Here is a 25840-nt window from a genome sequence, read left to right as displayed (position 1 = left end):
CACTCTGCCATGCTGTGCTGGCTTTTGGAAACTGACAGCATTCTCTTTGTCCCTCTCTAGTGACTTGGTCAGTGAGATAGAAGCTTATGAATCTGCTAGTACCTCCATGGACGTGGTCCTTTAGCTCAAGTGATAGAGGCTAATGCTTTTGGATCTAGAGGTCCTGGATTCAGTTCCTGTGTATAACTCAAGCAAGGAGATTGTTATGTTTGTCTAGGCTGTCTGTAGCTAGTAGAGCCAGGAATAGAATCCAGGAGTCCTCGTAGCTGACACCTTAAGTAACAAATGGTTATCTACGTCAGTCAAGTGCGGTGTCTCCCTCTCTGTCCTGATCCTCAGAGGCAGGCAGACTACCTTTCCCTTTCAACCTGCTACTGCTATTGGTGAAGTGGAAGAAGTCTGTGCTGGGGAGCTGAAGGTTGAGTTCAAATCCTGCTAAAAAAACATGATGGGGTTGGGATGGAGGGATAATATGTTGGAGAGAGAGTTCTGGAATAACTTAATTGTTAGAATCATTTTATATTGTAAAACATTTTTAGAAGTGAATTTGGATGCTGTGCTAACACTGTTTTTATTTTGTATTTTGCTTAATGGGGTGTGTTTGAGGGTTACTATTGAATATATTTGAAAAGGGAAAGCTGAGAGGTCTTGCTAGTGAGCTTTTGTGACATTACCCAGGGTACAATTTGGACTGACCGATAGCTGTGTCCCCTCAATGCTCCAATCTGGGCTGCCTTTTACCCTGCTTGGCTGTCAGAGCAACCACTCCTGGCCTAATCACACACAGCCTCCAGCATCTAAATCATAGAATATCAGGGTTGGAAGGGACCTCAGGAGGTCATCTAGTCCAACCCCCTGCTCAAAGCAGGACCAATCCCCAATTAAATCATCCCAGCCAGGGCTTTGTCAAGCCTGACCTTAAAAACTTCTAAGGAAGGAGATTCCACCACCTCCCTAGGTAACGCATTCCAGTGTTTCACCACCCTCCTAGTGAAAAAGTTTTTCCTAATATCCAACCTAAACCTCCCCCACTGCAACTTGAGACCATTACTCCTTGTCCTGTCCTCTTCTACCACTGAGAATAGTCTAGAACCATCCTCTCTGGAACCACCTCTCAGGTATCTTCTCAGGTAGTTGAAAGCAGCTATCAAATCCCCCCTCATTCTTCTCTTCTGCAGATTAAACAATCCCAGTTCCCTCAGCCTAAGTCATGTGTTCCAGATCCTGAATCACTTTTGTTGCCCTTTGCTGGACTCTCTCCAATTTATTCAGATCCTTCTTGTAGTGTGGGGCCCAAAACTGGACACAATACTCCAGATGAGGCCTCACCAATGTCAAATAGAGGGGGACGATCACGTCCCTCGATCTGCTCGCTATGCCCCTACTTATACATCCCAAAATGCCGTTGGCCTTCTTGGCAACAAGGGCACACTGCTGACTCATGTCCAGCTTCTTGTCCACTGTCACCCCTAGGTCCTTTTCCGCAGAACTGCTGCCTAGCCATTCGGTCCCTAGTCTGTAGCTGTGCATTGGGTTCTTCCGTCCTAAGTGCAGGACCCTGCACTTATCCTTATTGAACCTCATCAGATTTCTTTTGGCCCAATCCTCCAATTTGTCTAGGTCCCTCTGTATCCTATCCCTGCCCTCCAGCGTATCTACCACTCCTCCTAGTTTAGTATCATCCGCAAATTTGCTGAGAGTGCAATCCACACCATCTTCCAGATCATTTATGAAGATATTGAACAAAACCAGCCCCAGGACCGACCCTTGGGGCACTCCGCTTGACACCGGCTGACAACTAGACATGGAGCCATTGATCACTACCTGTTGAGCCCGACAATCTAGCCAATTTTCTACCCACCTTATAGTACATTCATCCAGCCCATGCTTCTTTAACTTGCTGACAAGAATACTGTGGGAGACCGTGTCAAAAGCTTTGCTAAAGTCAAGAAACAATACATCCACTGCTTTCCCTTCATCCACCAAACCAGTAATCTCATCATAGAAGGCAATTAGATTAGTTAGGCATGACCTTCCCTTGGTGAATCCATGCTGACTGTTCCTGATCACTTTCCTCTCATGCAAGTGCTTCAGGATTGATTCTTTGAGGACCTGCTCCATGATTTTTCCGGGGACTGAGGTGAGGCTGACTGGCCTGTAGTTCCCAGGATCCTCCTCCTTCCCTTTTTTAAAGATGGGCACTACATTAACCTTTTTCCAGTCATCTGGGACTTCCCCCGTTTGCCACGAGTTTTCAAAGATAATGGCCAATGGCTCTGCAATCATAGCCGCCAATTCCTTTAGTACTCTCGGATGCAACTCGTCCAGCCCCATGGACTTGTGCATGTCCAGCTTTTCTAAATAGTCCCTAACCACCTCTTTCTCCACAGAGGGCTGGCTGTCTATTCCCCATGCTGTGATGCCCAGTTCAGCAGTCTGGGAGCTGATCTTGTTAGTGAAGACAGAGGCAAAAAAAGCATTGAGTACATTAGCTTTTTCCACATCCTCTGTCACTAGGTTGCCTCCCTCATTCAGTAAGGGGCCCACACTTTCCTTGGCTTTCTTCTTGTTGCCAACATACCTGAAGAAACCTTTCTTGTTACTCTTGACATCTCTTGCTAGCTGCAGCTCCAGGTGCAATTTGGCCCTCCTGATTTCATTCCTACATGCCTGAGCAATATTTTTATACTCTTCCCTGGTCATATGTCCAACCTTCCACTTCTTGTAAGCTTCTTTTTTATGTTTAAGTTCCGCTAGGATTTCACTGTTAAGCCAAGCTGGTCGCCTGCCATATTTACTATTCTTTTGACACATCGGGATGGTTTGTCCCTGTAACCTCAACAGGGATTCCTTGAAATACCGCCAGCTCTCCTGGACTCCTTTCCCCTTCATGTTAGTCCCCCAGGGGATCCTACCCATCCGTTCTCTGAGGGAGTCAAAGTCTGCTTTTCTGAAGTCCAGGGTTGGTATCCTGCTGCTTACTTTGCTTCCCTGTGTCAGGTTCCTGAACTCAACCAACTCATGGTCACTGCCTCCCAGGTTCCCATCCATTTTTGCTTCCCCCACTAATTCTTCCCGGTTTGTGAGCAGCAGGTCAAGAAAAGCTCCCCCCCCAGTTGGCTCCGCTAGCACTTGCACCAGGAAATTGTCCCCTACGCTTTCCAAAAACTTCCTGGATTGTCTATGCACCGCTGTATTGCTCTCCCAGCAGATATCAGGAAGATTAAAGTCACCCATGAGAACCAGGGCGTGCGATCTAGTAGCTTCTGCGAGTTGCCAGAAGAAAGCCTCATCCACCTCATCCCCCTGGTCCAGTGGTCTATAGCAGACTCCCACCACGACATCACTCTTGCTGCTCACACTTCTAAACTTAATCCAGAGACACTCAGGTTTTTCTGCAGTTTCGTACCGGAGCTCTGAGCAGTCATACTGCTCCCTTACATACAGTGCTACTCCCCCACCTTTTCTGCCCTGCCTGTCCTTCCTGAACAGTTTATATCCATCCATGACAGTACTCCAGTCATGTGAGTTATCCCACCAAGTCTCTGTTATTCCAATCACGTCATAATTCCTTGACATCACTAGGACCTCCAGTTCTCTCGGCTTGTTTCCAAGGCTTTGTGCATTTGTATATAAGCACTTGAGAGAACCTGCTCATTGCCCCTCATTCTCAGTGTGAGGCAGGAGCCCTCCCCTCCCAGACGTTCCTGCCTGTGCTTCCTCCCGGTATCCTGCTTTCCCACTTACCTCAGGGCTTTGGTCTCCTTCCCCCGGTGAACCTAGTTTAAAGCCCTCCTCACTAGGTTAGCCAGCCTGCTCGCAAAGATGCTCTTCCCTCTCTTCGTAAGGTGGAGCCCGTCTCTGCCCAGCACTCCTCCTTCATGGAACACCATCCTATGGACAAAGAATCCAAAGCCTTCTCTCAGACACCACCTGCGTAGCCATTTGTTGACTTCCACAATTTGACGGTCCCTCCCCAGGCCTTTTCCTTCCACGGGGAGAATGGACGAGAACACCACTTGCGCCTCAAACTCCTTTATCCTTCTTCCCAGAGCCACGTAGTCCGCAGTGATCCGCTCAAGGTCATTCTTGGCAGTATCATTGGTGCCCACGTGGAGAAGCAGGAAGGGGTAGCGATCCGAGGGCTTGATGAGTCTCGGCAGTCTCTCTGTCACATCGCAAATCTTAGCCCCTAGTAAGCAGCAGATTACTCGGTTTTCCCGGTCAGGGCAGCAGATGGATGACTCAGTCCCCCGGAGGAGAGAGTCTCCGACCACCACCACCCGCCTCCTTCTCTTGGGAGTGGTGGTCATGGAACCCCCAACCTCAGGACAGTGCATCTCATGCCTTCCAACCAGCGGAGTCTCCTTCTGCTTTCTCCCCCCAGACATATCATCTGGTCCACTCTCCGCAATGGTACTTGTGGAGAGAAGTGAAAGCAGTTAGTTACCTGTGTCCGCGTTGCTGGAACCCGGACATTCCCCCTTCTTCTGAGGTCACATGTTGCCAAGCTTCTTCACTGGCCTCTTGGCTCTGCTGTGCAACCTGCTCTAAATCTTTAGAGCTTTGTGCCCGTAGAAGCATATCCTGACTTTTTTGTCCAGAAAATCCTCAGATTCTCGTATGCAACGCAGGGTCGTTATCTGTTGCTCCAGACCTTCGATCTTCTCTTCCAATATGGTGACCAGCTTGCACTTTGTACAGACAGTCGCTTCTGTCCTGTGGAAGAAAGACAAACATGGCACATCCAGTGCAGGTCACAACAGCTGAACCCCCCCACTCCCGCTTCCATATCACCTTCCTATATGAGCTTCCTCAGAGAAGTTTGCAAGATGTAAGCCTCACTGGGCTCACTCCAGGCAAACTCCTGCTGTGTGCTGCTCTGCTGTTCCCCGCTGCTCAGCTGGTTCGCCCCCGCTCAGCTGGTTTGCAGAGCTCTGGCTATTTTTAAACAGCCAGGCTTCCCTGAAACAAACAGACAGCCCCAATGCCCGCCCCCTGCAGGCTACCGCCCAATCAGGCACTCACTCAGGCTTTCACACTGCCCTCCCAGCAAACACACACTCGGATACTCACCAATCCCAGGCAAATGCCTGCTACTAGCTACCGTGTATGAGTACAGACACTCATGAATTACATAACAGAGCAACACCAGCAAACTAAGTCCCGGACTTGCCAACAAAAATGTGCATCTTGTACTGGCCTGCACTATCCTGGATGATACAGGCTCATGCAAAGTCTGTCATTTATTAGCAGAAAATATGTACAAATCCAGTTATCCCAAATGGAGTTTCCCAAACATTTCAATCCAAACACACTGATTTAGCTAAAACAACAAAACAAATGTATTAACTATGGAAAGGGAGATTTTTAAAGTGACCAGTAATGAGGCATACAAGTCAGAATTGGTTTCAAGGAAATAAAAGGTAAAATGTGACTAACAACTAATTTAACAAGCTAAGCGAATACAAAGCAAAGGTCTCTCTCCCCACATGGTTCAACCAGTAAAACTGCAGGAACTCTCTGTCAGGATCTCCCCCCTAGTCCAATGCTGCTTTTTGTTCCTCTGCTGTTGTTGATGCCATGGGTAGAGAGCAAGGGAGATATGATTTGGGGTGTCTGTCCTCTCCTCTTGCACAAGAATCATTTCCAGCTGATGTTCAGGAGACAGTCTGTGCGACCAGAGGACCTGGGTCTTTGTCAAAATATAGATTTGCGCCACCCTCGCCCCTCCATGTAAGAGTGGCCATTTAATCAGATGATGGTCCCTTTGATCCCCTAGACACCTGGCTGAGGCATTGGCTAGCCTTTTGTCTCTGGGGAACTTGTTGGTGACTGCCCTCCAGAACATGGTGGAACAAGCCTTGGTAAAGTACAGTGGAATCGGATATTTTTACATACAGTATTGTCTCATTTTACTTGGACAATAATCATGAGTTTTCAAATGCTACCTACACAGTATGCTTTTTATAGAACGTGGCATGGTAATGTAAAAGGGGTGAACATAGGCGTACAGACAGTCACAGCAAGAGAGGTCTTACTAGAGTGTGAAGAGAATGGATCTTTGTGTTTGAAATGCAAAAACCAGATCTTGACAAAGCAAGTCTCGATCTCACTGGGATAACAGTGTGTCAAGGCACTGCTAATGAGCTACACAATCTTTGAAATAGGAATGAGTATGTTTTGAGTACAGGCCAGCTCAGTGGGGGATTAAAAATTGCTCCCATCTAATTTGAGACTAGTTTGGATGCCATTTCCAGTTCCCACATTAAATTCTCCACACCTTGTACTAATGGGCAGGCTTGGCACTAAATGCATGGTTCACTAAATGCATGGTGCTGGTAGTGGCTTACCTGAGATATTTGGGGGTCTAGATCTTCCCATATCTTGACAACTGCCTCGTCGAGGGTAGCTCTCCAGAGCAGGTCCAACAGAGCATTGACCTGATGTGAGCAATCTCCAACAATCTGGGCCTGTTGATACTCACAGTAAAGTCCATGTTAGCGCCAGTCGAACACACAATTTATTGGAGCAGTTCTCAACTCCACGTGAGCCAGGTTCCAGAAGCATGCTTCCAGGCCATGTCTGACTTCTTTCCCACATGAAGAGCCATTCTCTTAGCACAGCCCACATGTGACTGCAACTGATGGACCACATGGCCGCATGCACATATGTGGTCAGCCATGTCCCTCTTCATTTACAACCTTTTCAGGTATGGCTGGCCACAGTCTATATCCCCAGCAGGCATGCCCTGGACAGGGTGGTCATGGTACCAAGCCACATCCTATCATCCTTGGACTGGTGGCTGGATCCAGAGTCCATGCTACAAGGGGTTCCCTTTGTGACCCCTTATCCATCGTTACCCTGGTTTCAGATGCATTGAACTTGAGCTGGAGAGCTCATCTTTGTGAGCTTAGCACCCAGAGCCTCTGGCTACACAGTGATCTGGCCCTTCATATCAATGTCAGGGAGCTCAGAGCGGTTTGCCTGGCCTGCTAGGTGTTCTTGCCCCACCTGAAGGGCAGGGTGATGATTGTCCTGACAAACAATACAGCTGCAATGTTCTACATCATCACGCAGGGCAGAGCCAGGTCCTTAGCCCTTTGTTGGGAAGTGCTCAGCCTCTGGGACTTGTGTGAGACCCGCCATTCATCTGGTAGCTGCCTGGAGCCAAGAATGTCATGGCAGATCATCTCAGCAGTACCTTCTCATCTTGCGATGAGTTGTCGCTCCATCTGGAGGTGATCACCCTAATCTTTCACAGGTGGGAGTCTCCCCAAGTGGACCTGTTCGTGTCCAGACAGAACAGGAAGTGCCATGTGTTCTGTTCTCTGCAGGCAGGGATAAGAGCCCCTTTTTGGACACCTTCCTCATTCTGTGCTCGGGAGCACTGATGTATGCTGCCAGTGCTGTTAATCCGGAGTCCTGCTCAAGATAAAGCAAGACAAAGCAATGGTCATCATAGCCCTGGCGTAGTCTCGTCACCACTGGTTCGGCATGCTGCTGAGTCTGTCATCAACCACCCTGCTGCAGCTACCTCATAGTCCAGATTTGCTGTCTGAGAACCATGGCAACCTGCTACCCCCAAACCTGAAGTTGCTGCACTTGTCGGCTTGTCTGCTGCGTGGCTCAGTGTGGAAGAACGGGGCTGTTCCACTGATGTCAAGCAGGTTTTGCTGAGCAGCAGAAAATTGTCCACCAGGGCTGCATATGTGGCAAAGTGGAAGCTGTTAATGTGTTGGGCCATGGACCAACACATTCACACGGATGAGACCCCGCTGCAGGACATCCTGGACTATTTACTGCATCTTGAGCACCAGGGTCTGTCGCTATCTTCAATCAAGGTAGACCCAGAGGCTATTTCGATGTTCCATCCTCCGCTTTGAGACCATGATGGGGCGTTTCCTGAAGGGTTTGGAGTGCCTTTACCTCCATGTCTGAGACCCGGTTTCCCCCCCACACCCCACTTGGGACCTGAATCTTGTGCTGTCCAGGCTCATGGCCCCCCCAGCCCCTTTGAACCTTTGCCTTCCTGCTCCCTCCTGCCTCTCTCCTGGAAGGTCTTTCTTGGTTGCTATAACTTCAGCCCGTAGGGTGTCCGAGATTAGGGTGCTCATGCCAGAGTCGCCCTAGACATCCTTGTAGAAGACTAAGGTCCGCACCCAGCCTTTCTGCCCAAGGTCATCTCCCAGTTACACACGGGTCAAGATGTTTACTTACCGGTTCTTTGTCCAAAGCCTCATGTAATGGATGAGGAGCGCAGTTTGCATAACTTGAACGTCAGATGCGCGCTGGCCTTCTACATTGATAGAACGAAGCCATTCTCTAAGTCAACACAGTTGTTTGTTGCTGTAGCTGACAGGATGAAAGGGTGCCAAGTGTCAACCCAGAGAATCTCGTCTTGGATCACGGCCTGTATCCGCTACTGCTATGAGCTGGCAAGGATGCATCTGCCAGTGATCGTGACAGCTCAATCAATTAGGGCACAGGTGTCGTCAGTTGCCTTCCTGGCGCAGGTGCCAATCAGAGATATCCGTTGGGCTGTGACGTGGTCATCCGTCCACATGTATGCGTAGCACTGTGCGCTGGCCCAGCAGGCTCGAGACAATGCTGGGTTTGGCAGAGCAGTGCTGCAAGCTGCGAGACTGTGAACTGTGAGCCCACCTCCATTGATTCTGCTTGTGAGTTGCCTAAAATGGAATTGACATGAGCAAGCACTTGAAGAAGAAAAAAGGGTTACCTACCTTTCATAACTGTTCTTCGAGATGTTTTGCTCCTGTCCATTCCATTACCCACCCTCCTGCCCCTCTGTCGGAGTTGGCAAGAAGGAGCAGAGAGGGTGGTGATGCCACACGAGTGCGGCACTCCAGAGGGCCCCACAGCTGTCCCTATAAGTACTGCTAAGGCAAAAATCTCCCACCATGCACGTGGGCGTTCACCTAACATGGAATGGACATAAGCAACACATCTCGAAGATCAACAGTTATGAAAGGTAGGTAACCCTTTTTTCTGGGGTGTGTGTGTGTGTGTGTATATATGTATATGTATAGATACTCTTGAAATGAAATCCTGGCTCTATTTAAAGTCAATGATAAAACTCCAACTGACCTCATTAGGGCGTCCTCAAGGCAGGGGACTGCCTCGTTCAGTTCGTATGCCTTCTAGTGGATCCCAGGGCCTCTGGGTGCTACTGCAGTATAACTTTTTAAAAACAATAAATGTTGAATACAGCTCTTTTCGGGTGGTTTCTGTGTGCCTTAAGACTGCAGTGTGGCACATTCAGTATGCTGTTGTATAGCAAACTAAAAATGTATATATGCAGTATATAATATCTATAACCAATGGAATGCTCCTTCTACTTGCAAGGAGATCCCGTAGATAATGGAATAATCTTGCCAAATGTCAGATGTTGAACTTCTGAGGCAAGTTTCAGTGAGTTGCTCTTTACTAGTGTGTTTAACCTTTCTCTTAACTTTTTTTTATAAGTCTTTTCTACACTTGTGTTTTGACATATGTAATGCATGCAAATAAAATTGTAAAAAAGTTTTTAAAATTAACTGGTGTACATTTTTTTTCTTGAAAATGACAACTTTATATACAGAGGCCTGTAAGACACATTGTGCTGTCTATAGCACTGTAAATGAAATTGATCTTAGACGGTGCAGGAAACATGACCCAGTTTTGAGGCATGACACCCATGAGCAAATTTACAGAAGTGATACTAGGGGATGGGCATTAGGGAGGTATGAGTATATTGTTTAGTATATCCTGGGGCTTCCCTCTTTTGAGTCACACAGCGGTTTCACGGTGAATATCTGTCTTCATAATAAAAGCTGTTGGGTAGATTAATCTTAAGAAAATAATAAAACTCTGTAAACATAAGCCTGTTTTCAATTGAAATAACCAAAAAATGGGACATCTTGAACCTTTCTATCACAAATTCTCTGCCACTGAAGAGACCAATTCTGAATCAGAACTTTAAATTAATCTCAGAATGGTGTCCAGATGTTGACATTTCTTCAAGGTGTAATATCTTAGTTGTCACTATGACTGATGGTCCCTTTTGAATGAATGACTCTCAAAGTGGATATCTTTAATAAAACTCAGCATTATACCATGCTGCCATTCTCTATTTTTTCCTTGCTGTCAAAGAAAAAAAAATAGTACCTTAACATTATTTGAGGGGGGGGGGGGTTATGGAGGATGGGGTGTAGCTTTAAGTGTACTGGCATAAATAAATTTTGGAGACAGCATATTTCTGGCATTTTAGTTTTGTAGATAACACAGTAGATTGGAATTTGGCAGATGAGTAGACAATTTTGTGGTTGGATGTAAGCGTCAACATACAATAGGGTTGCCTGACTGTTTTTGGACTTATTAGCAAACTACCATCTATCTGAATACTGGAGTGTGTGGGGGAAGGCTAAGTGGTTGCAATCCGTGTGAGAACTATTTCAAGTTGTAAGAGCCTGATTCTGTTGCTCTTATTCACACTTGACCTCTTAAGTCCTGAAAACTGTGAGACTACTCAGGGTAAGGGTGGCAGAATCTGCCATCAACATCAAAGTAATCACTTCAAGGCTTGGACGTTGATGGTATTCTGGCATTACTAGTCTTCAGTGGGAGTAATTGGAGGAATTGAACAAAGTTCACATAACCTGCAACCACCTAGTACTATTTCTTTGTCCAGTAGCTCTCAAATATTTCTGGTATTAAAAGGCTCTTGCCTATGTCTTGCACTGCCGCTGGCCATGACCTGTGGGATGCTAAGCTTAATTAAGATCCTATTGTATTTATAGTGCTTGCAGTAGAAATTTTCAAACCTATAGGATATCTTCCTATATCCTATTATTGGTTATAGGCCACATGAGGAAAATTTCAAGGCTGCTTAGTGTGAGTGAAGTTCTCCTTTTATTGTTTAATAACCTTATGGCTTCTGGACTGTCAATCACACGTTTCAGTGTGTAGGCTTAAACCACAGGCTGTTGCTGTAAAGTGAAGAAACTGTGGGCCAGGGGTAGTCAATTATTTTTTGTCAAGGTCCAAATTTTTTGGTCAAGGTATAGTCAAGGTCCAGACCCCAGAGAAAATAATAATAAAAAAAAAAATAAAAAAAATAAAAATTTGGGTCCATTCAAAAGCATCTGGTGGTCTGGATTTGGACCACGGTCCACCTATTGACTACCCCTACTGTAGGTGGAAGCGAGGCTGACGTTTTTGTACTGTAAACCTTGTGCTGTATCAGAATATTGGTAAGATAAGTTCAAGTGCATGAAGTAAATATCTGCTTTGTTTGGGGGGGAATGGGGGTAATACACAAAGGGATGTATAGTACCATAGTCTGAGGATGCCACTATACTCTGCCTAATCGAAAATACATGTGTGTATGCATTAAAATAAGTACGTGCCATGTGTAGCTATGAGTACCTACTATAAGTAACATGTTCACTAAATTTTCTAAAATGTATTTAATGTTGTTGTTTGAAAGGTATACCCTGTTTCATGACCGATTGAGGAACATTGAAGAAAATGAAGGCGGCCTTGATAAATTTTCAAAAAGTTACAAAACCTTTGGAGTCAATCAACTTGTGGATGGCGGACTATATTGCAAAGAGTGGGCTCCAGGGGCAGAAGGAGTGTTTCTTACTGGCGACTTCAGTAAGTATTTTGAAAGAATTTTCCATTTTGGTATTCTCATTCTCATTTTGAAAAGTGGGGCTGTCAAGTAGTTGAAAAAAATAATCACAATTAATTATGCAATTAATAGCGCCTTTAAACAATAACAAAATATCATTTATTTAAATATTTTTGGACATTTACTACATTTTCAAATATATTGATTTCAGTTACAACACAAAATACAAATTGTACAGTGCTCACTTTATATTTTTATTACAAATATTTGCACTAAAAAAGAAACAAAGGAAATAGTATTTTTCAATTCAGCTGATACAAGTATTGTAGTGCAATCTCTTTATCATGAAAGTGCAACTTATAAATGTAGCATTATATACCAAAAAATGTACTTGAAAATAAAACTGTGAAACGTCAGAGCCTAGAAGTCCACTCAGTCCTATTTCTTGTTCAGCCAATCGCTCAGACAAACAAGTTTGTTTACATTTACGGGAGACAGTACAGCCTGCTTTGTGTTTACAATGTCACCTGAAAGTGAGAACTGGCGTTCCCATGGCACTGTGTAGCTGACATGGCAAGATATTTGTGCCAGATGTGTTAAAGATTCATATGTCCCTTCATGCTTCACCCACCATTTTAGAGGAAATATGTCCATGCTGATGACTGGTTCTGCTCAGTAATGATCTAAAGCAGTGCAGACTGATGCCTGTTCATTTTCATCATCAGAGTCAGAAGCCACCACTAGAAAGTTGATTTTCTTTTTTGGTGGTTCGGGTTCTGTAGTTACCACATCAGAGTGTTGCTCTTAAGACTTCTGAAAGCATCCTCAACAGTTGTACCTCTCAGATTTTAGAAGGCACTTCAGATTCTTAAATTTTGGGTCTAGTGCTGTAGCTATTTTTAGAAATCTCAAATTGGTACCTTTTTACGTTTTGTCAGATCTGCAGTGAAAGTGTTCTTAAATTCAGCAACATGTGCTGGGTTGTCATTCAAGACTGCCGTAACACAAAATATATGGTAGAATAGAGGTGAAACAGAGCAGGAGATATACAATTCTCCCCCCAAGAAGTTGTCATAAATTTAATTAACACATGATTTTTTTTAACAAGCACTGTCAGCATGGAAACATCTCCTCTGGAATGGTGGCTGAAGCATGAAGGGGCATATGAATATTTAGCTTACCTGGCACATAATACCTTGCAATGTTGGCTACAAAAGTGCCATATGAACACCCTGTTCTCACTTTCAGGTGGCATTGTAAATAAGAAGCAGAGAGCATTCTCCCATAAATGTAAACAAACTTGTTTGTCTTAGTGGTTGGCTGAACAAGAAGCAGGATTGATTGGACTTGTAGGATCTAAAGTTTTACATTGGTTTGTTTTTGAGTGCAGTTACCTAACAAAAAAAAATTTACATTTGTAAATAATAATGAAATAATAATTATAAATAGTAATGAAATAATAATTTCACAATAAAGAGATTGCATTATAGTACTTGTATTAGCTGAATTGAAAAATACTATTTCTTTTATCATTTTTACAGTGCAAATATTTGTCCCCTGCTCTGTTTTACCCACATTCTGCTATATATTTCATGTTATAGTAGTCTCGAGTGATGCCCCCAGCACATGTTGTTGATTTTAAGAACGCTTTCACTGCAGAGCTGACTAAAAGCAAAAAGGTACCAATGTGAGATTTTTAAAGATAGCTACAACACTCGACCCAAGGTTTAAGAATCTGAAGTGCCTTCCAAAATCTGAGAGGGACAAGGTGTAAAACCATGCTTTCAGAAGTTTTAAAAGAGCAACACTCCAATGCGGAAAGTACAGAACCTGAACCACCAAAAGGGAAAATCAACCTTGTAATGCTGGCATTTGACTCAGATAATGAAAATGAACATGTATCGGTTCGCACTGCTTTGGAATCTTATCGAGCAGAACCCGTCGTCGGCATGGATGCATATCCCCTAGAATGGTGGTTGAAGTATGAAGGCACATATGAATCTTTAGTGCATCTGGCACATTAATATCTTGCGATTCCAACTACAACAGTGCCATGCGAACCCTTTGTTCTCACTTGCAGGTGACGTAAACACAAAGCAGGCTGTAGTGTCTCCCGTAAATGTAAACAAATGTGTTTGTCTGAGCGATTGGCTTAACAAGAAGTAGGACTAAGTGGACTTGCAGTCTCTAAAATTTTACATTGTTTTAATTTTTGAATTCATTGTTTTTGTACATAATTCTACATTTTTAAGTTCAACTTTAATGATAGAGATTACACTACAGTACTTGTATTAGGTGAATTGAAAAATACTATTTCTGTGGTTTTTTTTACAGTGCAAATACTTGTAATCAAGTAAATATAAGGTGATCACTGTACACTTTGTATTCTGTGTTGTAACTGAAGTCAATATATTTGAAAAAGTAGAAAACATCCAAAAATATTTACACAATAATAGAATATCATTTATTTAACCGTGCGATTAATCGCAATTAATTTTTTTGGTCGCTTGACACCCTGATTGCCATATTTGGGCTCGGGAAGGAATTTTCCTCCAGGGCAGATTGGAAGGGGCCCTGGAGGTTTTTCGCCTTTTTCTGTAGCATGGGGCACGGGTCACTTGCTGGAGGATTCTCTGCTCCTTGAAGTCTTTAAACCACAATTTGAGGACGTCAATAGCTCAGACATAAGTGAGAGGTTTTTCGCAGGAGTGGGTGGGTGAAATTCTGTGGCCTGCGTTGTGCAGGAGGTCAGACTCAATCATAATGATCCCTTCTGACCGTAGTATCTATGAATCTATATTGCTTTTTTTTAACAGTGCAATTAAAACTGCTATTAATCACAATTTTTTTTACATCATGATTAAATTTTTTTGAGTTAATGGTATGAGTTACCTGCAATTAATTACAGGTTTCAGAGTAACAGCCGTGTTAGTCTGTATTTGCAAAAAGAAAAGGAGTACTTGTGGCACCTTAGAGACTAACCAAATTATTTGAGCATGAGCTTTCGTGAGCTCACGAAATCTCATGCTCAAATAAATTGGTTAGTCTCTAAGGTGTCACAAGTACTCCTTTTCTTTCTGCAATTAACTGGCAGCCCCAATGAAAAAGATATGAAAATCTAACTAAGTTTACATGTTCCATGATGTGAGTTGCCAGGATATTGGTAAAATGTTATCTGAAGCTTTTAATAGAAAGGAAGAAGAGAATAAGCTGTTAACGCCCATTATATTTCAGAAACTAATCTTAAAATATGTTTTTACACAGTTCTTGCTTTTACCATAATGGCTAATCCCTGTAGGATCAATTAATCTTCTGTCTCTTCAGAAATGAATCCTTGCAATTTGTTGCACTGTTTAATTATTCTGGATTTGATTTTCTCTAATGGATTTGGAAGGTTGTAAACAGTGGGCTGTTTGTTTAGGGAGGTGGTTATGGGATGAAACCTTCCCATCTGATTTAAATATGAACTACAGATCTCTTTATTTGGAATGAGGGTGTTTCAACATTGCCAAATCACTAATAAAATACAAAATTCAGTACCTCTCTGACTCTTTTTTTAATGTGTGAAAAGACTTTACCTTGTGCTTGGAAATCTAGATTTTTGCATACACACCTCTAATTAGCTACTGAGATGGGAACAGCTGTCCATAATGAAGTCGATACCACAATACCACATCTCCTTGTGGTATTGTCTTTTGAATAGCCCCCATCCTTTACCAGAATAAGATGTAATGATGCAGTGAAATAGTTGTAAATGGTTCTTTACATTGCTTGGCAAAATGGATATAGTAGAGGAAATATAAAAAGAATAATCAACACAAAGAACTGCTTTATTAAAAACTAGCTTCCAGATGTGGTGGTGGTGTGATGCCATTTTGTTGCTTCTTGCCACCTGGAAGCGATAGTGCAAAGAGTGGCTCGATGAGACATGGAAGGATAAGAATGGGAGAGAATGTAATGTAGAGCCTTGAAAGCAAGGACAAGTAACTTTGACTTGACGTGATGAAGGAGGAGGAGCCAATGGAGCAATGCGAAGATAGGATGATAGGTTGGATCAGCTGTCCAGAAATATTATTTTAATAGCTCCTTTTTGTACTGGATTAGGATTAGGAATCATGTAGAGTTTAGAGAAACAGAAAGGAGATGGTGCAGGCCTGGATTAGAGCTTTAGCTGTAGACGCAGGAACTTTGTTGAGGAAGTGGCCAGATTTAGACATGACCTGAATGTTTGGAGAAAACTACCCGGAAGAGTCTAAGATCTTCTGTTTAAAAGGTGGAGTGTGGTGGGGGAGGATGGCTAATTCCACATTTACAGAGGAAAGGGGTGTGTCAAGGAGTTCTAGTGAAAAGTAGTTGAGAGAAAACAGGATTTTGTTTTTGGCAAAGTTAAATTTTAGATCTAATAAATGCTGGGAGGCTAGTCACAATTGAGAAGAGATGGGATTGATAGCTTCAAGCGTCAGGTCTGTATTTATGTGAATATGTTGAATATAAAAGAAGAGGTTGTCAAGAACAAAGCCCTGAGCAAGTCCCACTTGGAATGGGGAGGAGGAAGGTCTACCACTGAAGGAATGGCCAGAGGAGGGGGGAGGAGGAGATGATGATGATGTTTGGAATAGACAAGGGAGACATAGCTGTTAAGGAAGAAGAGGTAAACATATTAAAGAGGTCAAAGGGGGAGGATGACATACTCTGAATTTTGATCAGTGAAAGGTAGTTATCCCTCTGCAAGAGAAACATTGATGCTGTGGGGAGGCCAGAAGCCAGCTTAGAGGGGATCGAAGATGGAATTGAGAGAGGAATTTGGTAAAATGTAGACACCCATACCTAAAGATAGTAGTCATGTCATTTTGTGTTGGAGGTAGTGGGTGGAGAAGAGGGAAGGAGTTGGGGCTATACAGGGGAACAGCATGGCTTTTTTTTAATAATCTGAGCTGGGGAGACATTTATTCAGAACAGAGGGGAAAGATTAAAAGCTCGCTGCTACTCTTTGGCCAGTCTAAGGTGTTGTGTGGCTTTTTTTTTTTTTTTTGGCTTTTTGTTTTTAAACAAATTGCTTCTTTAGCAAACTTGTTTTTCAGCCATGTGTATCTGTGTTTACTCATGATCCTTCACAATCCCAATCTATTTTCTCCTCTCCCCCAGTTAATTGGGGCCTGGATTTTACCCCATTAAGCCAATGGGAGTTCTGATATTGACTTCAATTGGACCAGGATTTCATTCATAAAATCTCCGTCTTTGAACTTTTGCCCATTTGATTGGACTTGTCAAAGGAGTTTTATTACTTTCAAAACTTTGGTTTGCCTAGATACCGTCTCTCTCTCTCTAATACCAATCCACCTTTACCTACATTAATATTGAAAATCCATTAAATGTTTTTCTGCATGTACATTTAAAAGAGCAAAGTTATGTTTCAGATATCATTGACTGTTGCAGAAGAAATGTGAATTCAGGCCTTAGCTAAGAGAAAATGCATTTTATCATTGTTTTAAAATATAAACAAACTTACAAAACTACATCTGAGCATTCTGTCTAAAGATTTTAATAGTTAAATCCCTTTACAAAATAACTGGTAATGCACTTCAGGAGTGAGGAAATAACTGGACTATCATTTGGTTCATTTGGACCTGCAGTCAGATCACTTTTACATTTCAGATGAATTTCTTAGTAATGTGTGAAATTCATTTTTTATAGCACTACTTTTTGTGGAGTGCGGGGTCAGCATCAATAAACTAACAAAGGGAAAAAATGTATAGCCATACTAAAATGGTAGTTGAACCTCATTTTCCAGGTGTAGAAAATGGCAGGTTGCAACTGCTTAATTATTTTTAAAGAGTTGGATGGAGTAATATCTAATGTTGATTATGGTCATTTGAATGTGCAGATTGATTGTTCAACAGAGCAAGATTATAGAAATTATGAACACTTCTGCTAAACATAGGAAAAGCCTTTTCCCCTTAGAATTGTATGTAACTCAATTGGTAAACTTATCTGTAAGTTATTTAGTGTTTTTTTGTCTTGATTATTTTTGTAATCTGTTTTGAAATCTGGTAGTGTTGACATTCTTTGGATTTAAAAACAAATACACTGTTACATAAAATGGCAAATTCAGACTGGATTTTAAAATCTGAATCTTATCACAATAGTACTGAAAGTTGGAAAAAGGGAGCCTGTAAACTTCATTCCTGTGGACTACGTTAGGAACAAGCAGAAGTATTGAGATTCTGTCTAAAGAAAAATGAGTTTACATTGTGGTAAACTCTAAAATGTACTTAGATTAGTTTTGGATAGTGGCGTATAGACAATTGTTTGTTGCTTGTGGCTATTATCAAGCCTGCATTTAAGCAACATCGAAGGATTCAATTTTTCAATCTGTACTTTATTCAAAGTTTTAGCATTCAAATATGTGACTGTTACATACTGTCTAATTTTGTCATCTGTAACTCTTTGCCATTTAGTGTTGTTTTGCTTACCAGTTTTCATCTTCTCATTATACCAGTGTACAGGCACTTTAGGACGTTTGAGTTATGACGAATGGCACTTATGACACTTTGACACCCTGATTCGATTTAGGACTATATAGGTTTCGAGTTTACGACGCTTGGTCCCACAATGGAGTAGATTGCGGTTCCGAGTTCCGACTTACAATTTGTTCCTTACAATTGCATTGTGTCGTAAGACCGAGGACTGCCTGCTTGAATAACGTTTTCAATGATCATGGCAGAAAGTGTCCCAAGCACACTTGTCACTCTATGGCTTCGGGTAGAGCCCAACTGAGAATACTTCTACAATGCTAAATGGATATAAAGAGATAAAAATATTTAAGTAAAATCAGTGTGTGTGAATCTAGAAAATGCTTTTCTTCAAGTGATGGCCCCTATATGGATTCCAAACATGGGTGTGAGTGCGTGCCACGCAATGGAGCCACAATGCCTTCCTAGCAGTTTCAGTTGAACTGCATGTGTGTCGTGTGTTTCCCTTCATGTTTGCAGCTGAGACTATAATAGGCTGTGGGGGTTGATGCTACTCCCCTTACGCCTCATGGATGGAGTCAGAAGCCCCGTTCCTTCTTGTTCTTAGCTTCACACACTCCCATCTTGTGTGGCCCCCACTCCCAAGAGGGCAGAGAGGAGGTACTTCGTCCCTGCTAAAGTAGCAGACATTGTTTACCCACTCACCTCCCAACTCCCTGGTGGTCCGCACAGTGGCAGAGAAGGCCTGCCAGCAGCCACAGAAATCCACTCTCCCAGACAGGACGGTGAAGAAGATAGACCTGCTCAGCAGGAAATTCTGTTCCTCAGTGGGGCTCCAATTTCGTATCTCCAATTATTAAGCTCTGCTAGTGAAATGACTTTCACAATTACACTGAACTATTTGAGTTCAAAGACCAGCTGCCACCAGACAGCAGCAGTTCCAAGTGCTACTGGATGAGGGGAGACTGGCAAAGGTGGGCTGTGGATGCTGTTGACGCTGCTTCTTGTTCTCTGGCAGTCGGGTTCGTGCTCCGAAGGGACACCTGGCTGCAGTTGTCCTCTTTCCCCAAGGTGGTCCAAACCAGTATTGAGGACCTCCCCTTCGACACGCACACAAACTGCTCAACAAGAAAACAGACGAGTCCGTCCACTCTCTCATACTCTCGAGCCACTCTCGGGTCCCTTGGCCATGGCCTCTCCCCGGCATAATACCAACTCCAGCAGGAGTCTCCACATAGATGACACCAATAGCAGTGGTCACGTTACCCCACCTCTGCCACCACCACAGCCACCTCCTTGACCCTCTCCCAGCAGCAGTCAAAACAGCAGTTTTGATGCACAGGTTAAGAACAGCAAACCTTTCCTGATCTCTACTGCACCCCATATTGTCTTTGGGGCTGTCTTGCCCTATTCACCCACAATTGGGGCCAGATTACCACAAACAAGGAGAAGTCAGTGCTTGTACCTACCCAGACGATCTACTTTATTGGGGCATGGCTAGACTCCATCACTCTATGAGCCCTCCTCCTGAAGGAATGCTTCTCCACACTGAATTCCATAATTGCAGACCTACACCGCAACCCCGTACCACCATCCACTGCTCACTCTTTCTCCTTGGACCTATGGCAACCTGTGCCTTAGTGACACCATATGCTCAGCTCCACCTGTGTTGCCTACCGGTGTGACTTCTTTCAATCTAAAGACCACACGGAGACTGGACAGCAGAGTCCTGTTCCCTAAAAGGTTCTGTCCTCCTTCACATGGTGTACCGACCCTTCCAAGGTCGTGGTCGGGTACTCCCTTTATATTTCCTACCCCACAATCCACCATCACCACGGATGCCTCTCTTGCAGGTTGGGGAGCCCACTTAGACCACCACGCAGCCCAGGGCGTCTGGTCAACATTAGAGGCCAGGACGCATATCAACGTTGTGGAGTTGAAGGTAGTCCATTTTGTGAGGCAAATGTTCCTCCCTCTCATTGGTCCTGTCACATTTAACTGCTCTCCAGCAACGTTGCAGCGGTAGTTTACATCAATAAGGACGGAAGCACCACGTCTCTCTCCTTCTCTTCCGAGTCCATCTACCTTTGGAACTGGTACATCAAGTCCTACTCCAGGCTGTGTACCTCCCGGGCACCCAAAACTCCCTGGCAGATGCATTCAGCAGGACTCTCTCTATGTGAACCTTGAGTAGGAATTGCACAATGCCTTGCCTGGGACCTCTTCATGACCCACGAGAACCACAAACTGGCCATTTATTGCTCCAGAGGGGAGAACTCACAGGACAAAGTCCTTCTTCCCTAGACTGGAGACCTACGCTACACCTTTCCCAGTCCTCTTTTCCTGCAAGTCCTATGCAAAATTCACTGGGACAGAGCTATAGTAATACTCATGGCCCTGTTCTGGCCCCATCAGTATTGGTTCACGGACCTCCTGCGACTCTCTGCTTTCACACCTCACTGCCTTCGCACACAACTGGATCTCCTCATGCAAGATCGGGACCTCTTCACTTCACTTTACAACTTGGCTTTTGGATGGGGCTTGAGGATAGACAAGGCATGCTCTGCCCCAGTGAGACACATACTAAAACAAATGAGGGCATCTGCCAGAGCTTGCTACCAGGCGAAGTGGAAGTGATTTACCTCATGGCCTCACCCGCTGGGGATGATAGCTATACTTTATTGTCCTCAACTACCTTTTTGAATTCAAAATGTCGGGCTTGAGCTTCAGCTCCATATGGGTTCTCCTGGCAGTGCTCAGTGCCTTTCTCCCTCAATGGATGGTGCCTCTGTTCACACACCCTACCACTGTCTCTGTTTCCTAAAGGTTCTACTCAATACCTTCCCATCAGTCCTCAAGGCCACACTTGGATGGGACCTTAATCTCCTTTTTTCCTCTCTCACAAAGCCCCCTTTTGAGCCCCTGGCATTTTCTCTCTTATAGCTCCATGAAAGTGATCTTCTTAGTGGCCATCACCTGGGCTAGATGGGTCAGCAAATTGGCAGCCATGACAGCAGACTCCCCTTACATGGTCTTCCACAAGGATAAGGTTTCCTTGTGGCTGCACCCAAAATTCGTACCTAAAGTAGTGTCCGAATTCCACCTTAAGTGCATCCACCTCTTTGTTTTCTATCCCAAACTCCATGCCTCCGACATGGAGAGAGCACTACACTCCCTTGATGTCAGCCATGCACTGGCATTTACCTCCAGCTTACCCATAGCTTTCGGGCATCACCAAGACTCTTTCTAGCCATTGCCGATCGCTGCAAAGGACAAGCCCTCTCCTTATAACAAAACTCCCAGATGAGTCTCCAGGTGCATTCACAAATGTTACACATGCACCAGCGTGCCTCCACTTGATGGAGTCATGGCACGCAGCCACATCAGCCTGCTTCCTGGACATCGCATGGCATGACATCTGTGGTGCTGCAACGGAGCGCTCTGTACACATGTTCATGTCCCTGCACACCATCACCTCAGCCACAGCTGCAGATGCAGCTGTAGGCCATGCTGTACTACAGAGTATACTTCCTCGCACCCATCTCCATGCTGATCACTGCTCACTACTCACTCATATTTGGAATCTATATGGGAACCATCACTTGGGGAGGAGGTTACTTACCTGTAACTGGAGTTTCTTCAAGATGTGTTCCCTGTTTGGATTCTAATACTGGCTCTCCATACTCTCTGCTGTGGGCTAAACTAATCGGCAGTAAGAGGGATACTGGAGCGGCATTCACCCACATGGCTTATTATAACCTTGGATGCAAATACAGGGGGAACACACAATGCACGTGCAGGTCAATGGGCACTGCTAGGAAAACCTTATAACCCTGGCGCATGGAATCTAAATAGGGACTATGTATCTCAAAGAATCTCCTGTTACAAGTAAGTAACCTTCTTTTCTGACTAGTGCTTAAAGGTATTTCATGTAAAGTTGAAAAGCAGAAAAGTAGAGTAACGCTGCATTCAGTCATGCTCCCATTTGGTCTGAATAACCGAACTGATGAGGGGAGGGAGGGGAACAACTAGCTTTCGTTCAAACATTGTTTGTATTTCTACCAGAATGGATGGCTATGAAATAGGGCAGTACGGTACTTGGATTTTAACATGGCAATCAAATGTCAGCTTCCTTCTTGCTGGAATAATGCTAGTACCAAATGATAAATTACAAATATGGTTTATCTGCTGATAGACATAGCTGATGCCAGCTACCAAAACTGTTTCCGAGGCATTTGGGCCAGCAAAAATTTAAAATAACTGAACTTAAATCCTTTTTTTTTTTTTTTAAATCATTGGTGCTAAGGAGTTGTATATCTAAATTCTTAAAATGGTTAGTTTTATTAACGTCTCTATCATAATCATAGGGGTAGCTTAAATTCCTCCTTGCCTGTAAGGGGTTAAGAAGCTCAAGTAACCTGGTTGGCACCTGACCAAAGGAACCAATGGGGACAAAAGATACTTTTAAATCTGGTGGGGGGCAGAGGTTTTGTTTTGGGTTCTTTGTTTCTGTGACCATTCGTTCTTGGGACTAACAGGGACCGGGCATCGATCTATGTTCTCCAGATCTTTCTAAACAAGTCTCTCATATTTCGAACTTGGAGGCAAAGCATATTAGTTTGTTTTCTCAACTTGTGAATTTTCCCTTTGCTAGAGGGAGTTTTATCCCTGTTTTATTGTAACTTTGATAATAAGGCTATAGGGGGTTCCTCTGTGCTCTTTGAATTTTCTGCTACTCTGTAAGGTTAACTGGCAGCTGAAGTTTACAGAGGTGATTCTTTTACCTTTTTCTCTTTAAATCAAATCCTTCTTTTTAAGACCGACTGATTTTTTCCATTTTTCTAAGACCCAGGGGTTTGGTTCTGTAGTTCCTTTGTAATTAATTGGTGGGGATATATGCTCAAGCCTTCCCCAGGAAAGGGGGTGTAGGCTTGAGGGAATAGGATTCCAAGTGGTCCTTTCCCTGATTGTTTGTTTGTTAAATCACTTGGTGGTGGCCGCGATCCCAAGGCAAGAAAGGAATCTGTGTATTGGGGAAGTTTTAACCTAATCTGGTAAGAATAAGCTTAGGGGTCTTTCATGTGGGTCCCCACATCTGTCCCCCAGAGTTCAGAGTGGGGAAGGAACCCTGACAGTATGAGGATACATCTACACTAGTGACTATATACAACTGCCCATAGAATCATTGAATATCAGGGTTGGAGAGGACCTCAGGAGGTCATCTAGTCCAACCCCATGCTCAAAGCAGGACCAATCCCCAACTAAATCATCCCAGCCAGGGCTTTGTCAAGCCTGATCTTAAAAATATCTAAGGAAGGAGATTCCACCACCTCCCTAGGCAACGCATTCCAGTGTTTCACCACCCTCCTAGTGAAAAAGTTTTTCCTAATATCCAACCTAAACCTCCCCAACTGCAACTTGAGACCATTATTCCTTGTTCTGTCATCAGCTACCACTGAGAACAGTCTAGATCCATCCTCTTTGGAACCCCCTTTCAGGTAGTTAAAAGCAGCTATCAAATCCCCCCTCATTCTTCTCTCTTGCAGACTAAACAATCCCAGTTCCCTCAGCCTCTCCTCTTAAGTCATGTGTTCCAGTGCCCCAAACATTTTTGTTGCCCTCCGCTGGACTTTTTCCAATTTTTCCCCATCCTTCTTGTAGTGTGGGGCCCAAAACTGGACACAGTACTCCAGATGAGGCCTCACCAATGTCGAATAGAGGGGAACGAACACGTTCCTTGATCTGTTGGCAATGCTTCTACATATACAACCCAAAATGCCATTGCCCTTCTTGGCAACAAGGGCACACTGTTGACTCGCATCCAGCTTCTCGTCCACTGTAACCCCTAGGTCCTTTTCTGCCGAACTGCTGCCGAGCCGTTCGGTCCCTAGTCTGTAGCGGTGCATGGGATTCGTCCATCCTAAGTGCAGGATTCTGCACTTATCCTTGTTGAACCTCATCAGATTTCTTATGACCCAATCCTCTAATTTGTCTAGGTCCCTCTGTATCCTATCCCTACCCTCCAGTGTATCTACCTCTCCTCCCAGTTTAGTGTCATCTGCGAACTTGCTGAGGGTGAAATCCACGCCATCCTCCAGATCATTAATGAAGATATTGAACAAAACCGGCCCGAGGACCTACCCTTGGGGCACTCCACTTGATACTGGCTGTCAGCTAGACATGGAGCCATTGGTCACTACCCGTTAAGCCCGACAATCTAGCCAGCTTTCTATCCACCTTTATAGTGCATTCATCCAGCCCATACTTCTTTAACTTGCTGGCAAGAATACTGTGGGAGACCATGTCAAAAGCTTTGCTAAAGTCAAGGAACAACACGTCCACTGCTTTCCCCTCATCCACAGTGCCAGTTATCTCGTCATAGAAGGCAAATAGATTAGTCAGGCATGACTTGCCCTTGGTGAATCCATGCAGACTGTTCCTGATCACTTTCCTCTTCTCTAAGTGCTTCAGAATTGATTCCTTGAGGACCTGCTCCATGATTTTTCCAGGGACTGAGGTGAGGCTGACTGGCCTGTAGTTCCCAGGATCCTCCTTCTTACCTCTTTTAAAGATGGGCACTACATTAGCCTTTTTCCAGTTGTCCGGGACTTCCCCCGATTGCCATGAGTTTTCAAAGATAATGGCCAATGGCTCTGCAATCACATCCGCCAACTCCTTTAGCACTCTTGGATGCAGCACATCCGGCCCCATGGACTTGTGCTCCTCCAGCTTTTCTAAATAGTCCCGAACCACTTTTTTCTCCCCAGAGGGCTGGTCACCTCCTCCCCATGCTGTGCTGCCCAGTGCAGCAGTCTGAGAGCCGACCTTGTTCGTGAAGACAGAGGCAGAAAAAGCATTGAGTACATTAGCTTTTTCCACATCCTCTGTCACTAGGTTGCCTCCCTCATTCAGCACTTTCCTTGACTTTCTTGTTGTTGCTAACATACCTGAAGAAACCCTTCTTGTTACTCTTAACATCTCTTGCTAGCTGCAACTCCAGGTGTGATTTGGACTTCCTGATTTCACTCCTGCATCCCCGAGCAATATTTTTATACTCTTCCCTGGTCGTTTGTCAAATCTTCCACTTCTTGTAAGCTTCTTTTGTGTGTTTAAGATCAGCAAGGATTTCACTGTTAAGCCAAGCTGGTCGCCTGCCATATTTACTATTCTTTCTACACATCGGAATGGTTTGTCCCTGTAACCTCAATAAGGATTCTTTAAAATACAGCTAGCTCTCCTGGACTCCTTTCCCCCTCATGTTATTCTCCCAGGGGATCCTGCCCATCAGTTCCCTGAGGGAGTCGAAGTCTGCTTTTCTGAAGTCCAGGGTCTGTATTCTGCTGCTCTCCTTTCTTCCCTCTGTCAGGATCCTGAACTCGACCATCTCATGGTCACTGCCTCCCAGGTTCCCATCCACTTTAGCTTCCCCTACTAATTCTTCCCGGTTTGTGAGCAGCAGGTCAAGAAGAGCTCTGCCCCTGGTTGGTTCCTCCAGCACTTGCACCAGGAAATTGTCCCCTACACTTTCCAAAAACTTCCTCGATTGTCTGTGCACCGCTGTATTGCTCTCCCAGCAGATATCAGGGTGATTGAAGTCGCCCATGAGAACCAGGACCTGCAATCTAGTAACTTCTGTGAGTTGCCAGAAGAAAGCATCGTCCACCTCATCCCCCTGGTCCGGTGGTCTATAGCAGACTCCCACCACGACATCACCCTTGTTGCTCACACTTCT

The 25840-nt window shown here is 44.3% G+C and overlaps 1 protein-coding gene across 5 annotated transcripts in view; it reads left to right on the top strand.

Annotated features, from left to right (window-relative positions):
* GBE1 (1,4-alpha-glucan branching enzyme 1) overlaps positions 1–25840 on the top strand; it is a 303019-nt gene that overhangs the window by 53131 nt on the left and 224048 nt on the right. For all 5 annotated transcript variants that reach the window (XM_073304014.2, XM_073304034.1, XM_073304024.1 and 2 more), the window contains one exon: positions 11489–11658. In XM_073304014.2, the coding sequence (XP_073160115.1) occupies positions 11489–11658 (170 nt within the window). The remainder of the gene's footprint in view (positions 1–11488; positions 11659–25840) is intronic.

This window comes from Lepidochelys kempii, chromosome 1 (genome assembly GCF_965140285.1).
Source record: "Lepidochelys kempii isolate rLepKem1 chromosome 1, rLepKem1.hap1, whole genome shotgun sequence".
Lineage (NCBI taxonomy): Eukaryota > Metazoa > Chordata > Testudines > Cheloniidae > Lepidochelys > Lepidochelys kempii.
This window is presented reverse-complemented; position numbering and strand designations above follow the sequence as displayed.